The sequence below is a fragment of the Argopecten irradians genome, chromosome 9 (assembly GCF_041381155.1).
Source record: "Argopecten irradians isolate NY chromosome 9, Ai_NY, whole genome shotgun sequence".
Classification (NCBI taxonomy): Eukaryota; Metazoa; Mollusca; class Bivalvia; order Pectinida; family Pectinidae; genus Argopecten; species Argopecten irradians.
The window spans coordinates 9723578-9748779 of NC_091142.1; the positions used below are offsets into that span (position 1 = coordinate 9723578).

The following is a 25202-nucleotide window of genomic DNA, read 5'->3' on the forward strand; positions in this document are numbered from 1 at the left end:
GTGTGTTTTATGTTATCTCTGTCCATCATCATCCGTGGTATGTCTTTAAAATCGGGACCTTATGTGGTCTTTCTAGTATCCAGATGAATTTGCATAATTGCAAAAGTTAACACATTGTTTAATACTTTTGATGTTGGTGCGTACATTTTTCATTCTCATACGAATGAAAAATGTTTCTTTCCATAGATTTACTTTGTTTCACATCCCAATAATAATGACCAGTCCTGGACAGGAGTGTTCGACACAATTTAACTAACATCCTGGTTCTAGCGGACAAAAACATGGTTTCTGTGGTGGTTCTAGTATTATTTGTCACATTTACGAGAAAAAAATCACGTAAGAAGGGCTTGGGTATATTCTAAAGTTAGGCGATAAAGGTTGGAAGCTACCTAAATGTTATCATGGATCGTGAACATGCATAACTAGTATATACATGTAACTACAACGCCTGCTGACCTGTACAGCGACAGACTGTGACAATATTCCTACATGTGTTCACGCATAATTTACAGTTGTAACTACTGTATGTTGAATTGATGTTGTGACATTGATGCTAACTATGTATGAATATGAAATAGAGAAGTTGGATGAAATCATCTATAAATGGAGATTTAACAAAAATATTTAATATTTCTCAACCTGTTCTGGGTGAATGTTGTTTCAAGAAAAGTTGAGAAATCAACACGTGTTCTGGATGAACAACAAAGGGAGATTACGTTTTGATGTTGAATGGTTGATAATATTCAATATGAATTTGAAGAATCGATATTGAACATGGATTTCAATACAAGGATATTCAAGTGTGATGGGCATGTACATTACAGCGAGATTCAGTTTTTGATGATGAATATGTAAGGAATTGATACACAATCTGACTTTCAATACATGGGGATTTATCTGTGATTGACAATTAATACCTATCTTGGATGTACAATTTTCAGACATGGGTATTTTAAGAGACATCTGGAGAATCAGGAGCTACCTGATTGTCATGGTAACACCTGTGCTGTTACTACCGCTACTGCTACTTTCCGACAGGCAGGTTAGTTTTTTTGAAAGAAGTGTAGAGCGAGAGCGACCAACACATCCTCTCTGTTTAAAAGCCTACCAGTCCATGTAGATTCACAGCCAATATTTCTCGTAAATTTTATCATTATTTCCCGCTTAAACTCATACGACATGCACGTGAATGTCGCCAAGCGGAGCGCATTTAATTATTTTATGCTAAGTTATTTCTGACGACATAGTAACTATGAACAAAATAATAAAGTTGTACAAGGCAAGCTCAATCATAATCACAGAATAGACTTAATTGATTAATTAATAATTGTGATATTGGTAATAGTCAATGGTGAAGTTAACTCTTTTATGTCATTATAAGAACAAAAGCATGGTTATTCCGTCTTTGCGTATTACAGAGTTAGCTCCTTTGCGGGAGGTATCGATTGATACGTCATTATTATGTGAGCGCAATATTCACGTCGTTTTCTCCGAAACGTATGACGTTACGCTCGCTAAAACATGACGTCACAATCAATACCTTCCCACAAGTGCAGATAACTCTGTAATATGCAAATTCGGAATTGGTGTATTATCATTTTTTTTCAAATCATGAACATTAGACAGTATGTTGTTTATGTTTAGAACACAATAGTATGTACAATCCAGAATAGCAATATAGGTAAAGAAAGACTGAAATGGAACCATTATCTAGTGAGAAACGAGCATTACTAAGTATGTAATGCGTTATGAAGAAAACAAGTGCAACGTTTATATCATACCCGAACGACTCGCGCAACTACAAAAATGCGTATGCATGTTAAACTGTAAAGGTCCTTAAGATAGATGTAGGAATTTCGTCTAGACAGTCAACAGTAAAAGAAGAAGCTAAGTATACGAAATCGATAACACTGGAACATTATTTAAATGACTTCTATATTGATTTCATGACAGGTGTTAGTTTCTGACTATGATATGCATTTTCATATATAGATTTCAATATATTAATCATACAATTTTGTAAATATTAATTGGAACCTGTGAGAACTTGAGATTTCTTTTTAGATTCACCTCTAATTCCTGAATTAAGAGTCTTTCTTCTTCTACTTGGTGTTTCTTGTCTTGATCTTTTCCGCCGCCATTTTTGACGATTTTATCGATCAATCAGTCAATCTTCTATCAATTCATTGTTTTCGACATTTATCATTACTGTGTGATGGGCCCAAGACGAACTAAATAGCCGCATGGTGCAGTCTTAATTCTATATACTGCAACAGTGTTACTGCACTACAACATATACAGGGTCATAATGTTTATAAAGGTGAAAACAAGACGCACTACCTCTCGGGGCTTCTCTTTAGCTCAAATGGTTGGTCGTTAAACTAGTAAACCAGAGGTCCCTACTTCGATTCCTAATGTAGGCAGTAATGCAATGTATATATCAACATTTTGTTATAGACTCTCATTACTCTAATGATAATTATGATACAATGTATGTATTATGACTGAATAAATCAAGGATTGTTAGCTTGTAATTATTATGAACGCTTTTCTGCCACACAGACAGGGTTATGCCTCTAATAATTGCAATATAACATTATCTAATTGTTTAATAAAATCTTTCACTCTGTCACATTGTCGCCATGTTACTCAGTCATTTTCCACAATTATCGATGTTAACTCTTGAAACTCGAGGAAGAGTTCCTTCTTGGAAGAGAAATATGTAACTTGAATACTAGCCGCATAATAAAGTTCCGAGTTCAATCCCTTGCGAATGCGATGACATATTTTTATTGAAAATCCAGAACTTTTCGTTTCTTTTGGACGTTATTAAACATATATGGATTCGCTGACCTTGGCCATTGCCACAAGTGACTGTTGACTGCAATTTCTATTGCAGATGTATCAGAAAAAGGAGAAAAACCAGTCGGAATTCACAATTTTTTTTTCATCATTTATAACTTTATAGGAAACCAAATGTGCCTATGTAGTATTACTGTCTGCCATATACTGGATAACCGAAGCACTGCCTATTGCTGTGACGTCATTGCTTCCTGTGGTAGTTTTCCCGATTATAGGCCTGATGTCCGCCTCGGCCACCTCATCGGCTTACATTAATGTAAGAACGTATTCCGTAATATTTGTGTATCATGGGGTAGTCTACCCTTGCAGGCAGTTGTTGATAGTGACGTAATGTCACACTTTTCATAGTAAGCGACTTGTGTTTCGCTCACAAAATAATAACGCCATAATAGATAACTTTTTGCAAGGGAGGTAACCCTACTGACAGAATACTTCACTGTTCTGCCCGTAAACAGCACACAGTGTCTAGGATATAACGAAAGTTAATGTTTGATGATTTATAAAGTGCTACCACATACATTTTAGTAATTGATATAGGCTCGTATAAGATGAAACAAATCTTAGAAAATATTTTTTGCGAACCCTGGAGAGCAAAAATGACAATTGCGAGGGGAGTTCCATTAAAGGCCCACTACCTTTCCGAAACGGTTTTTAAATTTTGAAATGAGAATGTAAAACGAGATCGATAAATTTGTAGAGACACAATAGTTATTAACTTACCACTTGTACTACACGTATCATTACATTCTGGATAATTTGTTTAAAGTAAGTAAAATGTTTTTTTTTTATAATGCGGGTCGTCTTATGTTTCCCACCGTAGTCCTAATTACCGCGCGGTAGTTGACTATCACTGCGCAAGACGGCAAAGCAGCGAAATTACTTACTATCTTCTGTTATCATATATTACGCAGGAAACCTTGCATATGTTTGATGTTGTAAGCCCATTTTAGGCCATAGGTATATATTATCTGGTGTTATTTATGTTTTAAAGAAACATTAATGTTTTACTCCGGAAAGGTAGTGGGCCTTTAAAGTTTATATGTAATAAACACGTTAAGATACATTTTATCACATTAACAACAACCGACATTACGAAAATTTCAAAGCCAAAATGTGTTACACAAGTGGAGACAGCCATATTGTCCAGCCGCATATTACGTTTCTCTTATGACGTCATGATAGATTTTCTGCATGGTACACTCAATGGATTTTTTTAAATCCTTTTTTTATTGGACGTTAACTTTGCAGGACACTTCAATGCTTTTTATTGGGGGACTCATCCTCGCAGCAGCCATAGAACACTGGAATATACACAAGAGGATAGCCCTAAGAGTATTAATTCTAGTCGGGTCGGATCCGGCTCGGTAAGTACATTGTATAGTTTACACTGCTTTTATTCCTGCAAAAATACTCAATAGATGAAGGTAGTACGTCGACATCATCGCCCGAGATATATTGCTAGTCGAACATAGAGACATGATTTGAAGATGTGTGTCAAAATCCAGTGACCAATGTTACATATGTACTTTACATGTACCAATCAGAAACGTGCATCTTGGTTGATACATTGAAGCGAAAAAGGCAGCGTATTCACGATTAATAAAGCTTCATATTATAAAACACTTACCGAACTAAGTTTGGGTGCGTGTTAGAATTTTTAGCTTCTAAGAAGATATTTTCCTTGGCCTTCAATTTCGACTAAATATATGGTAGTATTTATACATCGTTAGGTCCACATTTTTATACTTTATGAGAATAAGACGCTTAGGGGTTACTACTACTGACGTTATATCCGCCCCATGGCTATCTCATAGTGAAACAAAGGCAATTCAGAAGAAAAACTCTGACCAGTCACGGGCCTGCAATTTTTTTTTGAAAACTATGTGGAGTGATGTCCAACCTCAAAGCCACACAGTCAACCACAATGTATCGTTATACGGCTCTTTTGATGTAAAACAATGGACTAGATAACCTTTTATGTTCTATTGCCTCCAGTTTTAATCCAGGGGTGGATATAATGACAGTGATAGTAACCCATAGAGTATAGAGGATAGCATTATACGTAAGATATAAGGCGATAAAAAGAGGAGAAAAAGGAGGTACCTAGTCGAATCACTTTGACCAATATGTTTATCATCGACAATGATTTTTGCAGATTGCTGTTGGGTATGATGTTACCCACGTGGTTTCTGTCTATGTGGATCAACAATACTGCCACGGCAGCCATGATGGTCCCGATCTCTCACGCCGTCATGGAACAGTTCCGAGAAGTCCAACAGGAAACTAGAAGTTCCCGGACAGTGCAGAAAGGTAGGGTCACCAAATCTCTTAATTTTAACACATCAACATATATAAGAAAAACAACCCAGAACATGAAACAAAAGTCATCACTCATGACTATCAAATTGGGACTAGCAACATTTTTCTTACCCTACAATGCATAGACTTTCCCCAATAAGTGACAGTTATTTATCATGATTATCAGATTTAGTTAATATTCAAATTTAGAAAAGACAAACACTTTAGTGGGTGTGATTTCAAAGTTTTAAAATTAAAAAGCGAGAGCTTGGTAAACATAATAAATAACAGTCTTGCGTTAGGTGAACAGCTGTTTCTCGGCTCATTCGGTCAAGCTAACCGGCACATATCTTTCAAAATATCTTTCCAACAAAAAATAAAGTACCGAACTACAGAGTCAATATTCTGTTGGTTATACTTTAAATAAAACAACTACCTGTTATAAAAGCAATTTAAAAGAAAATGTGCTAAACAAAATATTCCATCAAAGTTGAAAGCCAATCGGAATCAAGATAGGTTAAAAATAACCGATGAGAGTCGCCAGAGTGGGGCATGTTAACATAAACATTATTTAACTGCTGTGAAATTTATCTTACGATTGTGAAGCATGCAAAGTTAAGGGATAAAATGATGTACCAAATCCTGTTCTGACACGTTTACTTCTGTTCTGACACGGTGACTTGATAAAAACAGGGAAGTTTCCAAAGTTCAGGTCCTCTACGTGGTAAACCAGGAAACACATGATAACGTGGTAAAACATGAATATTTACCACAACTTCAGAATATCCATATTACTATTCTTTTTCTTGGAAACCAACATTTCTTATATTTACATACCATACCTTAAATGTGTTCTTCTCACTTTTGACTTTAATCTGTACCTTTCCTTACCCGTACATTGTACTAATGTATGTGGTATACATAATCCGCAAGGACATAAATTCAGCTGTTAGCATGTTTAATGAGTTGGTCAGACTGGCATGCTACTGTAGTATCATGTCTTACACATCAACAGGCTAATTATATTTTGTTTTCTTTAGTTCGTGTAAAGAGTTGAAATACCAAGTATATACTCTTAAAGTTAATTTTAGTGGATTTTATTTCCTTTTATCTACAAAACCATGAAAAAATCGTAATTTGTGACTGACAACACATTTGATAGAACTCATTGGGCATAGAAATGTACATTTTGACACAAATTAATCTAGAATGCTTTGAACAATGATATTCTCGACGAAAAAAATCTGTTTAAGTTTAAGTCTTCCATGTATCAGAAGACACTTTCCTGGTGTTGCCTTTAACTGTAGGACATTTGTAGCATCCTTTGATATCGAAATAAAATTGGTGTCAGAATGCTGGGACAACGATGCTGTGGAACTAACAGATGATGAATGTAGACTCAGAAATGGTTACCGGGAATTACCTGGCTCATACAACGATGATGATAAAGAGGACGATGAAGATGACATTATAGAGTAGGTAATGGTATTAATTATAGAGTGGTAATATCAAATATTTCATGGGGATTAATGTGGAATTATTCTGTTTGTTATAGTAAAATTAAGTATTTTTGCATTAATCGTCTTTCAAACTAGATATTATTAAACTGTAAATCATAATGTTATTAATATATTGTTATTCATCTGTCTCTCCCTTCCAGTCTTATATTATTGTATTAATCATCTTTCAAACTAAATATCAATGAACTGTTACATTAAATCATAATAAAATCTATATTTTTTCATATCATAACTTAAGATAAGAAAATAGCAAAATTCTTAAAATGATCAGTTCATTTCAAACCAAATAGATGGGTGGATGGATAGCTAGATAGAGGAATGCTTACTGAATGAATACATAAATACTAACAGAATACTTTAATAAATGCATAAATAGAGGATGCACGGGTGGACGTACATGTGTGAAAGGAGGGAGGGATCAATGTGTAAACAGAGGTAGGGACAGATGAATAAATCGAACAATATTAATATATAAAACAGAATAGTATACATATTTCTCTCATACCTACACTCGCAATACTGACTATTCTTCAAAACACTCATGTCGCCTTAAGCTGCATTGCATGGCTACCTATGCAATAAAGCCTCGTGACGTCACAGCGTCGACAAAATTACTATTTTCTATGTGCAATTTTAACATTTTTTTTCCAGAAAGTAGGATGGATTTACTTTGAAAGATACAAACAACGGGATTTGCTTTGAAAATATCACGCATATTTTCATGTATGGAGAATTGACCTGCAGTCGCGTTTTTTTCGATTTTTTTTTCAAAATGGCGGAAAATTATAGTAGTAAAATTGCAATAAAACGTTGAGACATGAGAGAAAAATCCTCTCTTTCATACGTTGATATGAAGGATAAGGATATTCTAACCTCGGAATCACAAAATGTTATAAAACCCTCGGCAAGCCTCGGGTTTTACAACATTTTGTGACCCTCGGGTAGAATATCCCTATCCTTCATATCCACATATGAAAGAGTCTTATAATCCTGTCTTTTGAATTGGCGTCCACACATATGGAATGTTACAGGCCGACTAACGACGATGGGATGAGCAATCCTCCTGAGCTGGTCCGCCTGGGTAAAGCTCTGTCCCTATCTGTAGCGTATGCAGCCAACATTGGGGGCGTGGCAACACTGACCGGATCCTTCCCCAACATCATCATGAAAGGCCAGACGGACTTGTAAGATAACATACATCCATGGATTTTTATGTTTTTACGTATCATAGATATTGTGTCTTGTTTAGATATTCATAAACAAAATGTATTAAAAACAAAAGTCTTCGTAAAATGTTAACAATTAGTAGTATCCACAATATATAAGTGCGCAACTCCATTTCTTTTATATACATAATATGTAATTAATCACCATCGCCGATTGGTAGAGAGACGTCACGTGTATGGCGACAAAACATCACGTATCCCTCTGAACGTCATGTCCAAAAAGCATGTTTTCCGAACGCGTAGCCCCTCGTATGTGTAGCAATAGTTGTCGTTCTTGAAAACAAACAAAATGGAGTGAAGACGACGCATCTGTCGGCTTTTGACAGAAGAAAGTAGTGATAGTTTTATGATAAAAGACACATCAAAAACACAATTACACTTGAAGTAATGTTTATATGATGTAACATGCAAATGGGAGTTGATTTTGGCTGAAAGATACGGTAGTTCTAACTTCTGATTTAACAATAACTAACGTTATAGCCCAACAGTGACTGGATAGTTGGTGGGGAAAAATCACAATTGGAATGCTGGTTAATAGGCAATGTTTGATAACTAGTCAATCAAGTAGATAGATCTATATGATCATGAATGATATTTTACCTATGATTGCAGCTGGTTTAAATACGGTTACCATTTACTGAATAAGAGGTGAAGTTAATTAATCATATACCTCGTAGTGTATGTATATATGGTATCACGTTTAACGGGACTATTTCATATTCAAATAGTTCATTTAACCGGTGATTTTATATTTGTAGAGCATACATGTATATATGTAATGAAACGCTTCCCACTATTTCAACATTAAATTGACCGTAACTACGTTATGACAAGTAAAATATCATTGTTAATTTCATTGAAGTAAATACTACTCAATATGCTTTAATACATTTTTAAATTGTAAAAATTACTACTTCTTTTTTTTCAAAATGTGTGATAAAAAGGTTATGACAAGACAATTTTGATATCGAACCCCTTATCAGCCCTTGACCTGATATCAGCCTCGGGCCTGCGGCCGTTGGGCTGATATGGCGGTACCGGGCTGATAAAGGGTGCGATATCAAAATTGTAATATAGCAACCTCTATTAGGACATAGTGCGACGGATTTTTTTCGGGGATCATTAAATTGCTCATATTTTGACATCCTTGGAAATAATAGTAGTCAGGAACACAAGTGCGATAAGATTCTCAAAAATCTAGACCAGGTTTGACCATTAAATGCTTAATAATGAATTTCGAATAATTTCTATGTTAATACCGATTTATAAGTGCATGTTTTTGGGCATTGAATAAGTAATCAGGGAATCGAATGAGTAATGGAATAAGGTACTCGGAATCAACTACGATAAATATCTGTCTATTTGTTTTGTTTAAGGCTTTACGAGAGGTTTCACGCTACCTCTCCTGTGACGTATGGTTCTTTCCTCCTCTACGGACTACCCATAGCTGTTTGTGGTCTCGTTTTCCTCTGGTTGTGGTTTTATATATTATTTCTATGGCGGTAAGTATCATATTTATTCACCAGAATGAAATGAATAAAAATAGCATATCTTTATACGGACAAGGGCGTGCCGTTTAATTTGAATAAAACTAATTACATAAGCGGAGTGCTTCGCTCTGAAGGTTTTTGTTGTTTTGACATGTAACACAAGAAGATATCAATAGATACAAATTTCTTTCATACCGACGGGTGTAATACTGGCTGGTCCAGGGCAATACATTCATGTTGCCTGAGGCTGTATTGCATGGCTACCCATGCAATAAAGCCTCGTGACGTCACGGCGTCAACAAAATCTCTATTCCCTCTGTAAAATTTAAACATTTTTTTTTTCAAAATATCACATATTTTTTCATTTAAAAGATTGCAATCAATGGAATTACTTCGAAATTATTTCAAAATGGCGGGATATTATAGTTATAAAGTTGCAATAAAACGTCGAGGTATGGGAAAAATACTCTTTCATATGTCGGGATCACAAAATGTTGCAAAACTCTCGGCAAGCCTCGGTTTTACTACACTGTACATTTTGTGACCCTCGGGCAGAATATCCCTATCCTTTATATCCACATATCAAAGAGTCTTATAATATGTGATAAAAGTGTAAGAGGTTTAAGATACAGTCCGGGAGCCAGATGAAGTCCTACCTCCCCCTGTTCTGGAAGCTTTAATAAATACACGTATCATCCTCGATAAAATACTATCATTGACGCTATATCCACTATTATCCAGCTTTTTGGTCTTTGCATATTACAGAGTTAGCTCCCTTGCGGGTAGGTATCGATTGTTACGTCATTATTTAGTGAGCGCAATTCACGTCGTTTTCTCCGAAAAATATGACGTTACGCTCGAAAACACATGACGTCACAATCAATACCTACCCGCAGGGGCAGATAACTCTGTAATATGCAAATACAGTTTTATCCAGTTACAGTACCCGCTGGAGTATCAAGGATGACATGTAGTAAATAAAAACTGTACGTGTTGTATCCATTACTTAATTTATTGCGATTGTCATTTTTTGGAGGGAGCATCTTGGGTTTTAATGTGTATCATTTGTTTTTAAGAAATTATAAATGTTTCCTACCATTGTGATACCTGATAATCCCATTTTATCATTAACGAAAACGAAAATTAATTAATGATAACATTACATGACTCGCCAGAGTTTGTGTAAATAGTACTATAATGTATAATATACAATGGCTATATTTCCTTTTTAGACGTAATAACAGGGGAACCGACCAAAATGCCAAGAAGAAGATAAAGGCGATGCTTCAACAAGAATACAATGATATGGGGACAATGACGTGAGTTTTTTTGTACACATTGTTGCAAATTACAAACATTGTTTTACAAAATCATTTCAATGATTTGTGTGGTTGCAGTCAAATCAAATGAACTAACTATAAATATAGCTATAAGATAATAATTTTGATTAATTATATTGTTTTTCTTATTTTCTTTTGAATTCGTTAATATATTTATATCATATTTCGTTATGAAACTTTTCTCGATTTCAAAATAATAAGCAAATATAAAGAACGGAGTTAAACTCTATGTAATAAACATCTCATAAGTATAGCAGTTTATGGAAGTTTACATTTGTATATTAAGACAGTAATGAATCTCCTCTTCGGATAGAGATTTCCCTGTCCTATCCTCAAGGTAGGAACAGATCCTAGAAGTCTACAGTATATATCTGAGTTTGGGTTTTAGTAAGCATTATGTTCAGGTAATGTGTTTCTGTATAATCTAAGTTACTCTCCTTGAATGATTATACAAATGCATACAACAATAATTACTCAGTACTTCCAAATACATGTATATAAAGAAAGATATCATCAACTAATATAACACAAAACTACCTAAGCCAACACGAATACTCTCCCATACTTGGGATAAAATGCTGAAAACTGTCGGACAACGAAACTAGCACCTCTATTTACTAGAATTATAGCATGATTTTTTTTTTAAAAACCATTTTTATTGATTTAGTATTACAATCGTCTACATAAAGGTAGGACTAATTAACAAATAGAGCGGCCGGCGATTCAGGATACATGAATTATGTCATCTTTGATGCTCCAGGGGTTACTATCACTGACGGTATAACCCATCCCTGGACTATCGCATTTGTCACGCTGTTTTAAAATGTAGAAATATGGGTATACACATGTATGATTACGAGTTTCTGATAAAAATTAACCTCTTGTTTTCTCTAGCCTGACACATATTATTACAGGTTTGGAGAATTGGCTGTGATTGGTCATTTATTAGTTCTCGCCGTTCTCTGGATCACGCGAGATTTGGGAGGAAGTGGCGGATGGGGTTTCCTTTTTCCTAACGGGTAGGTCATACTTAAAATTGACTTAAAACCGACATTTAGGTATAGCTTGATAAAATCCGTGGGGATCTTAAACATTATATTGGCTATTACATGTAGCACACTCAACTGTCAACGCAATATCGATTTTGAACGTGCCTGTGCCAAGAAAAGCGTGCACAATCACAATGTCAACTATGATAACGAGATACAAGAGATTTTAGCGCATCATTTCATAAGAAAAAAATACTACAAAAAAATCAATAAATAAAAAAAAAACAAAAAAAAAAAAAAAAAAAACAAACAAAATTCGCTCACCTACATGTATATATACATTGTAACACAATTGATAATACATGTATGAAATCAGTAACATTTGTGAATCAATCTTGTTTCATCCTGTCCCACTACATTTTTTAAAAATCTTTCTCTAAAATTTTTTTTCAGGTTGGTATCGGACTCAACGCCAGCAATTTTGATATCCATTTCTCTTTGCTTTTTTCCATCACAATTTCCAGAGATATTTTGTTGTAATAAAGGTAATAACAGAAATCCAATACTAATTATCATAACCCGAGGCTTTGATATGTAGGGAAACCGAAGCGTACGAGGGAAGCCAGGTGTCAAGGAAGGGCAAGCGTTCCTTGCTTCAATAAAACAGAAGATCTCGAAAAAACCGATCGCATTTATACGTAACAATATCCTCAATGAGAAACATAAAGAGGACGGAAAACTTTAAACTTAATCCTATGTAATACGCTTCGGTTGAAATGTCTGTCTGTTTTTTTTTTCGACCTTTCACCGGTCTGCGTTATTTAGGGACGTGCCAAGCTATTATCCATGATGAAAGCCGGAGTACCCCGTGAAAAATAAGCAACCCACGGTCAGTTCTTGACCCAATATAGAATTCGAATTCTTGTTCAAGTTGTGGAGAATTAGTGATAATGTGTTAGAAAATCCTAAGCACTCGGTCACTAAATTTCTAAGTACACTTCATAAAATTGTATTACAGAGTAACCTCCCTTCTTGCCCATGATGATGTCATTATTTTGTGAGCGAAATTTATCTAAATAGTATAACATTATGCTCGTAACATCCTCTATACTCTAGGGGTTACTATAACGGACGTTCAATTGCCTCCAATTTTACTATGATATAGTCAAGGGGTGAATATAACGTCAGCGATAGCAACACCTGGAGTATCGAGGATGTTTCACACATGACGTCACAATCAATAACTACCCGAAAGGGAAGATAACTCTGTAATAGGCACATACAGAATACGTTCGTTTTTAAAACTTGTAAAAATTATCTTTGTACATAGCAGATCAACCGTATGTATCACGGCCCCTCCTGCCGTGGAAGGTTGCTGAGAAGAATTTACCATGGGGAGTTATCCTCCTTGTTGGCGGAGGGTTCGCCATTGCCAAGGGTAGCGAGGTGAGAACAATATAAAATGGGTCAGAAGTTATTGTTTTAATATCATAGTCAATGTACTAATATTACGTCTTTTAGTTACTAAAATAAAAGCAATACATTTCGTTTTCTGAGTTTTTGTGGCTCGCAAAAAAAGTAGAACTCAAAAACGTCTAAAAATGGTCTTAAAGCAATCTTGTGGGTCAATAATGATTACGTTTATTGTACTGAATAGAGTAGGTTTTTTACCGATTTTTGCTATAGACCCCTTAAACGTTTAAAATGGCCTTTGCACTCGCGTAATTCATTCATTATATAAACTGTAAAATTGACTGCTGAGAAAGATACCGTTTGAATTTGTTATACACGGTTTGTTTAGATATCACGAGTCGAGGTATATTTACCAGTGAATTGCTTTTATTCCAGGAATCTGGCCTGTCTGAGTGGCTAGCAGACCGATTGATTGTGTTTAGCGAGCTTGAGCCGTGGATTATGAACATGATTTTGTGCTTTATCATGGCCTTGGCCACAGAAGTCACCAGTAACACGGCTATATCAACTCTAATGATGCCCATCCTGTCACAATTGGTAGTAGTTTATTGTAGTCTAATCAGTATCAAATCGAGACACGAGAGGGCACATATGTTTGACCATTTGTATTTGACAATGAGTAACGAGATTGAGTCATTTCGACCCTATACATGCAATTCTATGTGTATATAAACAGCAGTGCCGAAATCGACATAGTACATTGATCTGCGACTCTCTTTTCGAAGACAACTCGTTCACCTTTATCCCTTATGTACTTATAATGCCTGGTCAATTGTTTGATGAAAATACACGACATCCTAATCATCGAAACATCACACTTAAGGTTGTATTCTTCTGAGGTTTCAGTCCCGTTAAAGTCTCGTTTCGACATAGATCAAAGAAGTTATGAGATTTTCAAATAAAATCTATCAATATCTGAAGGAAGTTACCAGTTGCAAATTTTATCAAAAAAATTACATTTTTAGCTTTAGTAGATTTTTTTATATGGGGATTTTAAGAAATGGCCCATTTGGCGGCCATTTTGAAATTGTGTCTTTTTTTCGCTTTGAGTAGAGCCACAGTTTTACCATTTTTTACTGAAATTGTTTTTACTTAAATCATCACTGCGCCAGTATTTTTAGCTGTATCGAGGTAATTGTTGCTGTAAATCTTTACTGGGTTCGTGGTAATTAAAATATTGAGCATTAATGTGTGATATGATACACGTTTGTCTCTTTATTTTTACATTTAATGGTGATTTGAGCACAATTATTTTTTATTCGAAAATACTGAAAAATAACAAATATTGAAATGGGGCAAAAAAGTAAGCACACGGACCCCCCATTTTTCTGCCTGATTTAGAAAGAACAACCCTTTCCCTGTTGATATGCAAAATATTAACAAAAGTTTAATACCAGAACTTTTTCTATAAAGGGCTAAATTTGGCAAAAATTGCTGAAAATGGTGCATTTTGAAGCTCAAAATTAAGGGGTAGGGGTAGCATATGTTGTTATTCTGAGAAAAAAATGTAGTCTTATTGATCAAAACTGGTATATTTTTAAAGAAGACTACTAGAAAATAAATTCTACAAACATTTATACATATCAAACACCTCATTCGGAAATTATGGCTTTAATCTATTGTGTATATGGTCAAAACGGCAAAATTCCCATAAAATCCAATATTTTGTCAATTTGGTATCTTTGAGTGACAATAGCTCAAAAAAGAGCACACGGACATATGTTTTTTCTTCTATTTTCTTTTATGGCATGAACTTCTATTTCCAAAAATCCATATGAGAAAAAAAGTTTAATACAAGAAAATTTTGACTTCTCAGAGGAGTACATCCTTAACTGTCTGTTATACGAAAATATAAAGAAAAGATTTCTATCAACAAATAATTGCTATCATATAATAATTATTCATAAAACAATACAAATTGCCGAAGAGGAAAAGATTTTACTCTGACACCCACGAGATAGTAGAGGTTGGGACCAATAGGGGAAAAATAGGTAAACCCTTTTGTTCCGCGTGTAATGTCCAGAAAAATTCTCGGACAAAAGGGGAACAGAGCCTGTATAAATCTTAGCCCTAAATCTTCCCCTACCCCTTCCCCCACCCCCCGGGCCCCATTATGGTAGACAGTGGTAACTTCTTCAAATCCCAACAAGTCATAGAGTTCTTATGTATGGATTGTAACCAAATTTGACCAGGACCATCCACGCGCAAAGGGGAACAGAGCTTATAAGAAATCTTGGACATCCTTAAGAAACATCGTTGTGGGAAAAGAAACCGAGTTTGTATTTTTTTTTAATTCTGACTCCCCGGGGTCAGAGATGCGGGGCCAAATAGGAAGAAAAAGTGATAGATCTTTTAAATCGCTATAGGGAAATTAGAAGTTAAGGATGTATTCTTCTGTGGTTTCAGTCCCGTTAAAGTCTCGTTTCGACATAGATCAAAAACGTTATGATATTTTCAAATACGATTTATCGATATCTCTAGCATGTGGTCTGTAGCAAATTTTGTCAAAAAATTACATTTCTATTTTTAGTAGATTTTTTTTACACAGCGATTTTAAGAAATGGACCATTTGGCGGCCATTTTGAAATTGTGTCTTTTTTGGCTTTGAGTAGAGCCACCGTTTTCCCATTTTTTACTTAAATTGTTTTTACTTAAATCATCACCGCGTCAGCATTTTTAGATGTATCGAGTTAATTTTTGCAGTAAATCTTCACTGGGTTCATGTTAATTAAAATATTGAACATTGATGTGTAAAATGATACACTTTTGTCACTTTATTTCTACACATTTAATGGTAATTTGAGCACTTTTATTTTTTAGTCAAAAATATTGAAAAATAACAAATATTTAAATGGGGCAAAAAAGTAAGCACACGGGACCCCCCATTTTTCTGTCTGATTTAGAAAGAACAACCCTTTCCCTATTGATATGCAAACTATTGACAAAAGTTTAATACCAGAACTTTTTCTTTAAAGGGTTAAATTTGACAAAAATGGCTGAAAATGGTGCATTTTGGAGCTCAAAATTAAGGGGTAGGGGTAGCCTATGTTGTTATTTTGAAAAAAAGTATGACTCTTATTAATCATAACTGGTATATCTTTAATGAAGACTACTTGAAAAAACATCCATACATATCAAACACCTCATTAGGGAATTGTGGCTTTAAATTCTAGTGTATGTGGTCAAAACGGCTAAATTTCAATAAAATCTACTATTTTGTCATTTTGGTATCTTTGAGTGACAATAGTTCAAAAACGAGCACACGGACATATGTTTTTTCTTCCATTTTCTTTCATGGTATGAACTCCTATTTCCAAAAATCTATATGAGAAAAAAAGTTTAATACAAGAAAATTTTGACTTCTCAGAGGAGTACATCCTTAACCTTTAAAATCCTCCAGGAAATATAATACCAGGTGAGCAATACAGGCCCGTTCGACCTCTTGTTACATTTAGTTCAGATATGAAGCATATAAACTACATGTTTATAGTCTGGTCTAGCCATAGGCAATTGGCTCTATAGACATTTTCTTCTCTATATATGTAATACTGTGTCAAGGTCTATAACTCGGCTGGCCATATAGCAATACCCAATTTCAGAAAACGTATGATTATTAAAAAAACCATATAAGATGTGACAAAGGGAATACTCTCAATCGACAGCCAGATAATACATCTTTAATTTAGTATATGATATAATACATATCATGCCGTATAAATGTCACTAGGTATCCAGAAACATCGGAAAACAGCCAGATTTCATTTGGTCGGACACTGTGGTGTCCTTCGATAAACACGTCAGGACTCTAATAGGTAACTCAAAAACCACAACATGCCAACACTTCAGGTTTATTCGAATGAAAGTTGGGTAGAAAACAACATTACCTGTTAGTTAATTCATGTCTAAATACCATCCATTTGTCCAACGTAGCCCTTTGAAATTTCCGATTGAAAAAAAATGTGTCTCTATCCGCCATGTATTTTTGTAAGTGTGTGTGTATTTCATTTGTTTTCTCAGCGTTGGATTGGCTCTCGAAAATTAATTGACCAATCAACGCCGAGAAAACAAATGTACCAGACGCATACTTACATGGCGGTTAGAGACACAAATTTTAGAATCGGAAATTTCAAAGGGCTGTATTGAGCAAATGGATGGTATATATATATACACTACCATACCAGTAAGTTTCTTTTCTACCTAACTTTCTTTTTTATGAGTCTGGAGTAGTGACATGCTGTGGTTTTTGAGCTACCCATTAGAGCCCCGATGATGAATCTAATATCACATAGCCACTCTGTAAGATCCTCTGTATTATTTTATTTATTTTTAGGCGTTCCGTCTTGGTGTGAACCCTCTGTACTACATGCTGCCGTCCGCCATTGCTATATCTTTCGCCTTCATGTTACCTGTAGCTACGCCCCCAAATGCTGTTGTGTTTACGTATGGATACGTCAGGGTCGTTGACATGGTAAAATTCTCACTTATCTAAAGCTATTATTTCATATTTTGTCTTTCTTAACACGCAATAAGTTTATGATCTTCTATATTTGTGACCGAAACTCACTTGTTCTTATCTTATCGTTTCAGTTAAATTCAAGACTATCAAGGTCTGATTTCAATGTTCATCAGAAGAAACATTTGTAGGTACATGTAGTCTCCCAATTTCGCTAGCCAAGGGTACATCGTAGACTGCTGTACCCTTGCTTGCGAAGTTGCGTAGTCTCATGTACACAGAGATCCAGTCAATGTATTATGATACTATTTTTTACAATGTACTTTGGTTTTGCGGTTGGTTTACATAGATATATATATTAGAGAGATTGGCAACTCAACCATTTTCACGATCGGAAGATGACCTATAGTTTGTATATGCCTTAGTTTTTTATATGCTCCTAAATAGTTTTAAAATAGGGTAACTTTGATATTTCATAAAAGCTCAGCAATTTTCAGATGAAAAGAAAGAATGTTTTGATTTATATACACGTACATCTACCAATTAAAAACACTTTCGGTTTGGAGATCTGATTTTCAAAAAACTATGAAGAATTGTTTATATATACATGCTATCAAATTTCATATTAAAACATATTAATCGGGGAAGCTGTTCATATCAGACCATGCTATAACTTTAAACTTAATATTTATTGAAACAAATATCGATTTTCCAAACACCTGGAGGTCTGCCGTCAGCAAAGACAATGAGAATGAGTTCTCAATCTCTATATACATTGTGTGTATGTTTCTGGTTTACATTAACGGCCGATACATTTGCTTTTAACTTTCAGATGACTGCTGGCTTTGTTATGAACATTGTAGGTGTTCTTATTCTTGTACTAGTAACGGAAACAATAGGAACTAGCGTTTATGATTTCCACACACTTCCGGCCGTTTTCAATATATCTCTGTCACCTAATGAAACGGCACAAGGGACGTAACTGTGTCAACGGATATCGACAGCGAGAAGACAAGGTCCAGCATCTGTACAATAAGCATTGAGCCACCAAATTGTGGAACGGCACAAGGGACGTAAATGTGTCAACAGATATCGACAGCGAGAAGACGAGAGGTCGAACATCTGGACAATAAGCTTTGAGTCACTAAATTGTGGAATATCACATTTATTTAAATATCCTGAAGTTGAAATAGTACACATAAAATGCAATGTCTGTAATTTGGAAATATCATTAATGTACCAAGTTAATAAGAATTGGTACTAAAATCAATGGAAGATATATATCATCTTTAACGTGTGTTCATTTAATATTTTATTAACCTCTTATTGACACCCAACTACGCAAATAACATTTTGATGATGTCAATGTATAAGCTGTACACAGAATACATTTATATAATGACAAGGTAACAATGACAACAACATCATAAAACTGACAAGGTAACAATGAAACAACATCATCAAACTGACCAGGTCACAATGACAACAACATCATAAAACTGACAAGTAGGTAACAATAACAACACCATCAAACTGACCAGGTAACAATGAAAAACAACACCATCAAACTGACAAAGTGACAATGACAACAACACCATCAAAACTGACCAGGTAACAATGACAACAACACCATCAAACTGACCAGGTAACAATGACAACAACATCATAAAACTGACAAGGTAACAATGACAACAACACCATCGGAATAAAACTAACTGATTTTCACGACTCAAGTTATTGGAAATATTTGGATCAGTACTGTTGAAAACACAACATTATTCGATATGTAAATTTGGCATTCGCCACATTTATTAACAGTGAAAGTTTATTTGGATTTGAAATGAACGCCTATTTATTTCTTAACACGCCAAAAAGCCATCACATCCCACCTCCTAGACAATTTTTGGTCCGAGTCATGTCGACTTTCAAAAAGTGAACTGTACATATGAATCTTCTGGATATCAATAGATAAATAACGAATTAATAGATTACCTTTTATGCCAGTTTGACAATCAATGATTTTTGGCATATCTTATTTGATTTCTTTTTGTGTGTGACATTCAAAATTATTTGATAATCCGTCAAGGCAACATGTTCTTATTAGTTCATAATTTCCTATATGCAACATAAATTTGTATTTGTGTCTACTTATGGTCACACATATATGTTATGTATATTCATCGTCGTCTATCAAAGTAATAATCATATTTGAGTTATCTCCCTTTCATTGAGACGACAATCATTGTAAGTGCGTTCCTATTTTGTAGAGAGAAGACGTATAAAGACCTTCAAATACCTTTATGGTGAATTGTTTTTGAAAAATGAAACGTGTTATTTTCAGTTGTTCAGAGACCGAATTATCGAAATATTTCTAAAAGTTGAAAAATAAATGAAATTAACACTTAGTTGTAAAGGTGACAAATAAAAATACATAAAAATAGTATACATTTCTATTTCTGTTGTCTTCCTTGATCAATAGTTTTAACAAAAACTTTATCACAAAATTCCCAGGACACGTGACCTACAGTGATGGTCTTGCCCTTGATAACTCGTGATATAGTTCACAAATAATTTCTGATTTTTCGTACTTTCGTGATTATATGACGTCATGCATGTGAAAATCGTGAAACAACACAGCTGATCAATGTAAAATATCCCAGGGGACGTTTGTTTGTGTACGGCTACCAGGGCATAGGGAGCCGAAGTGTGAGTTTCCAGTTCCTAGATCGAACTCGAATAGTTTCAGATATTCTTTGCCAAAGTTTACATTATTATTGTACAAAATATATTGCTCAATTGCAATCGTAATATTGATATATAACAATTTTCTGGTACATTATGGCATCAGATTATCTTGATTCTTACATTGTTGACAATTTTAAAAATGAGGTCAATGTGACCTATAATGTATTTTTTGACACTAAGTTATATTTTCAAAATGTTGTTCAACAAATAAATGCATTATTATTCATGAAAAGTCATTAAAAATATCATTTGGTTCCAACAAAATAGAAAAGTGACCCACCTGTGAAACCCTCCATAACCTCACCAATGAACTCCTCACCCTGACCTTAATTACTATGGCAAATCATAATGTTCATAAACTCAAATAAACAAAAAAAATAATGCTTTTTCGGTCATGGCCGCCAAAAGGCCCATATTGACACTCCGTCTTCACGTAAATAAGTCTATAACTATGAGAGTTCATTAAATTAATCCAATTATTGTTGAATAATTACAATTTATTGTGCTCTGTCAGCGATAAATATCTTTCATTTGAACATTTTGTATTTTGTATTGATAACATAAAAGTTTAAACCGTTATATGTACAACGGAATTGTGAGTAAACGTTTTGCAAGATTGAGGTTTATTGTATACCTATGACATCAACAATTCAAATACCAGTTATTGATGTTGGTCGTGTTGTGTCTAACTTTAATAATCAAATCAAATATTAGCTTCTGATGTTTTTCGTATTGAGTATTGAGGACCTAATTAATCAAAATGTTTTTTTTCAAAGTAAAACAATAAATGAAATAAATATATAATATATTAGATTTAATGGTGACAATGGAATATATTAAATAGTATACATTTCTATTTCTGTTGTCTTCTTTGTTCAATATTTTTACATAACTGATCAAAAAATCCTAGGACACGTGACCAACAGTTTTGGCCTTGCCCTTGATACAATGTAGCTCGTGATATTGTTCACATATCATTTCCGATAATTTGTACTTTCGTGATTATATGACGTCATGCATGTGAAAATCGTGAAACAACACAGCTGATCAATGTAAAATATACGTTTGTTTGTCTACGGCTACCAGGGACGATCCGATAAGATTAAGATAGGCCAAATTGGCAATTAACGTTTTGATGAGGCAATAACGGTAGGATTAATTAAAGACATACTACGTTTCCGCAATTTTCTTTAATCTTTAAACTAGTAACATAATATATATATTAATTTGATAATGGCAAGATGGTGTATAATGAAAACAAACATGGCATATCTATTTATCAAAATACTGCAGACAAATTACTATGTTTAACGTTGTTCATAAATTAGCTTCAGCTTAAGTTGCAAACTGGCTTGAGTCATTTTTAAAAATACATTTAAAAAAGAAAAAATAATTTTTGACTTTTAGGCAAAGGTAGCATTACTTCTGATACATGTACGTAAATCAGGTGTCAACAATAAATTATTGGGGACTGCGCTGAGAGCTCGTTAAAGACGCGACGCAACCATCATTGTCAAAGAACATTTGCGATGTACATTTAATCATAACGATAAATTCTATACGTTATGGACTCACTTTTAAGCCAATCAACCCTCAGCTAACAACGTTCCTTAACACGTACAAGTTAATGTACAATATACACGTACTCGCTCAGTTGTTCAAACTCTCTATCATATCGTTATATGTTGTATATCGTCACACGAATAAAAAAAGTCATTCAATTATCCTTTAGTTAAGTTAAAAATCTGAACGTTGGCTTCGAAACATTACGTGTATTACTTATGAAAAAATGCTACATGTACAATGTAGACACATTACAAATGTAAATCTGTTTTTGTTTTCATTTACTAAAGGTTTCACTCTATACACTTCTACAAATGCTGAAAAATGTCAAGTTTATTACTTATCTTGAACATTAAAATGATAATGCTCTGAACAAATACATTTGCGCTCCGATATCCAAATTAAATGAAGTTCTTATTGCCCAAACGACAAATCAAAATAATGCATTTCTTCTATATATGCTTTAATTAGTCTTATATTATACCGAACAAATGTCAATTATTGTTGAAATAATAACCATTTATTTGGATGTCTCAGCGATGTACATCTTTTATTTTGATATTTTGTATTTAATCGTTTTTGTAATAAATTTGTTTGGTAAAATAAATTCAAAACTGTAAAACGGAATTATGAGTAAGCGTTTGCAAGATTGAGGTTCATTTTATACTTTGGTTTGGTTTGTTTAGTTTTACGTCCTATTAACAGCCAGGGTCATGTAAGGACGTGCCAGGTTTGTTGGTGGAGGAAAGCCGGAGTACCCGGAGAAAAAACCACCGGTCAGCGGTCAGTACCTGGCAACTGCCCCACATGGGATTCGAACCCGCATCCCAGAGGTGGAGGGCTTGTGGTAATATGTCGGGACATCTTAACCACTCGGCCACCGCGACCCGACCTTTTATACCTTTCACATCAACAAAGCAAACATTAGTTATTGAGGTTTTTCGTTCTGTGTCTAACTTTAATTAGCACATCAAATATCCGTTGACATGACAATTTCTATAAATAAACATAACTTCCCAGATATGTAAGTCAAAAAATGTGACTTGGGATAAAACAGCGATAGTCATCTGGTGCTGAAATGTCGGTGGAATGAGGACTATAAAAGGCTTGGATAGGCTCTCGCCATACCACTGGACTACTGGCAGACACAATGAACACTCTTAAAGGACTGGTTCTGGCTCTTTGTGGTTAGTAGATCTGTTCTATTTAAGGACAACACTGGTGTAGATAACATATATAGAAATATAGTAAATCTTTATATTCTGTTTACTTTTCATCTGAAAATTGGGAACTTTTGCAAGTCTATCAAGGAAGTGCTAGAGCGTAAGCGTTTTGTCATTTGTTTCTATTGAGTTTGATCTCTTTTTAATTAATAAAAATCACCTACTAATGAGAAACTAAAGAGAACTACTTTCTGTTTTTAAATTGGTAATTCTATTCCCACGTCGACTTGCAATAGTTTATTGAACAATGCTTCAAATTAACAATGGTAGGTTCATGGAGTCTGAATTAAGAGGAAATATAAATATTTATCTATCCGGTTACATTTGTCCTCCCGATTACCTGGTACTATAGAGAAATCGGGACTAATGTAAAATGAGATGATACAATGCTAATCACACAGATTAAACATTTGTTTGTAATGATAAATAACTGAAAGATAACGAACATTATATTATAAGGGGATCCAATACAAAAACAATTAAACATACACGGGCAAGCATAGTTTCTCTGTTAGTGACATTGTAACTAGTGTTTAATCTATCTCAAATGTATAATAACTGATTACTTATAAATAACTGTGTACAGTAGCTTTCTAACATGAAGCAATTGAATAATCATTATTGTGTGATAAATAAAACAAATCCTATTTATAACATACATAATTATCATTATATGACAAATGAAATACATTTTGTTTGACAAATGAAATACATTTTGTTTATATAATACATAATTATCATTGTATGGCAAATGAAAAAAACATCCTTTTATATTGTACATGATTACTATCATATGGCAAATAAAATATTGTTTATGTATTATATACATTATATACAGTGGCCTTTGCGGTTGGTGAAACCTGCATTCATACGGATAATTGTCATGACACCACGTGCACAGCTGGAACCAAGAGCTGCGTGGAAGTAGCCGGACAGCACCTCTGTACCTGTGTTCACCTCAACACAGCTAACCCATGTAAGTGACCGACTAAGGGACAGATGTAGAGTTAATTTGATACAGTGAGTCAGGGGAAATGTGTGATATTAAGCCAAAGAAAACGCGAGATAATGAAGGGCGATAGCGTGAGACAATTAGCCAAGCCTACATTAGAACGCGATATCTTGAGTCAAAAGTACGTTATCACGTTATATAAAGAGTCAAAAATATGATATCATGTAATATAATGAGTCAAAAGTACATAATAATGTGATATAGTGAGTCAAAAGTATGTTATCACGTGATATAACAAAAGTACATGGTTCCGGAATGAAAATTGTTCTACACATATATTCCATTAAAGACCAATGTGATATAAATCAAGTTTGATAATTCTTTTCATATTAAATTTAAAAAATGCACTATAATCAGTTTCTCAGCAATTTCATTATACCTTGCATGTATTTATCTTACAGCGTGTACCACAGCTGCTGATTGTAGCACAATTAACTGTGCCCAGCAACACGGACCCCACTCCCACAACTACCACTGTGTAGATAACCGCTGTGCTTGTGAGGGTTTGGGACATGACCACCAAGGTCATCAGCAACCACCACCAGGAGATCATCTCCCCCTTAGTACTGACCAACACCAAACTGGACAACAGCACCATAACAATGAACCACAACACCACCATCAAAACTGATCAGGTAACAATGACAACAAAACACTCAAACCAACCAGATAATATTGACAACACCACTATCAAACTGACCAGGTAACAATGACAACAACACCATCAAACTGACAAGGTAACAATGACAACAACACCATCAAACTGACAAGGTAACAATGACAACAACATCATCAAACTGACCAGGTAACAATGACAACAACAACATCAAACTGACAAGGTAACAATGACAACAACACAATCAAACTGACAAGGTAACAATGACAACAACAACATCAAACTGACAAGGTAACAATGACAACAACACCATCAAACTGACAAGGTAACAATGACAACAACATCATCAAACTGACAAGGTAACAATGACAACAACACCATCAAACTGACAA

General features: G+C 34.5%; 2 protein-coding genes across 9 annotated transcripts in view; both read left to right on the forward strand.

The window, feature by feature from the left end:
• Positions 1 to 499: 499 nt before the first annotated feature.
• Positions 500 to 25028, forward strand: LOC138331386 (Na(+)/citrate cotransporter-like). Of its 6 annotated transcripts, XM_069278964.1 has the most exons (16): positions 500 to 851; positions 942 to 1042; positions 2969 to 3118; positions 4111 to 4226; positions 5018 to 5172; positions 6512 to 6635; positions 7712 to 7864; positions 9283 to 9408; positions 10629 to 10715; positions 11651 to 11755; positions 12179 to 12270; positions 13056 to 13171; positions 13574 to 13735; positions 17529 to 17666; positions 18484 to 19124; positions 19297 to 20298. In XM_069278964.1, exons 2-15 carry the CDS (start codon positions 944 to 946, stop codon positions 18631 to 18633), a joined length of 1773 nt encoding a protein of 590 aa, XP_069135065.1. In that variant the 5' UTR covers positions 500 to 851; positions 942 to 943; the 3' UTR covers positions 18634 to 19124; positions 19297 to 20298. The 6 variants fall into 6 exon arrangements, with proteins under 6 accessions (XP_069135065.1, XP_069135067.1, XP_069135066.1 ...); XM_069278966.1 differs by lacking the exon at positions 19297 to 20298 and adding an exon at positions 24932 to 25028 and having other exon boundaries at positions 500 to 1042; positions 18484 to 19057; XM_069278965.1 differs by lacking the exon at positions 19297 to 20298 and adding an exon at positions 24898 to 24966 and having other exon boundaries at positions 500 to 1042; positions 18484 to 19057.
• The window catches only part of LOC138331389 (uncharacterized), a 157660-nt gene continuing 154063 nt past the window's right edge, over positions 21606 to 25202 (forward strand). The window contains exons 1-3 of one of the 3 annotated variants that reach the window (XM_069278972.1): positions 21606 to 23146; positions 24021 to 24158; positions 24596 to 24829. In XM_069278972.1, the coding sequence (XP_069135073.1) occupies positions 23110 to 23146; positions 24021 to 24158; positions 24596 to 24825 (405 nt within the window). In that variant the 5' untranslated portion in view covers positions 21606 to 23109 and the 3' untranslated portion in view covers positions 24826 to 24829. Of the gene's footprint in view, positions 23147 to 23193; positions 23449 to 24020; positions 24159 to 24595; positions 24830 to 25202 lie in introns of those variants that run through there. The other 2 variants (XM_069278977.1, XM_069278975.1) reach the window with 2 other exon arrangements.

Coding starts and splice junctions, on each gene's coding strand:
- LOC138331386 (XM_069278966.1), top strand. CDS start 944: ATGGGTATTTTAAGAGACATCTGGAGAATCAGGAGCTACCTGATTGTC. Junction 7,865..9,282: donor ATGAAAGGCCAGACGGACTT/GTAAGATAACAT, acceptor GTTTTGTTTAAG/GCTTTACGAGAGGTTTCACG. Junction 10,716..11,650: donor AATGATATGGGGACAATGAC/GTGAGTTTTTTT, acceptor ATATTATTACAG/GTTTGGAGAATTGGCTGTGA.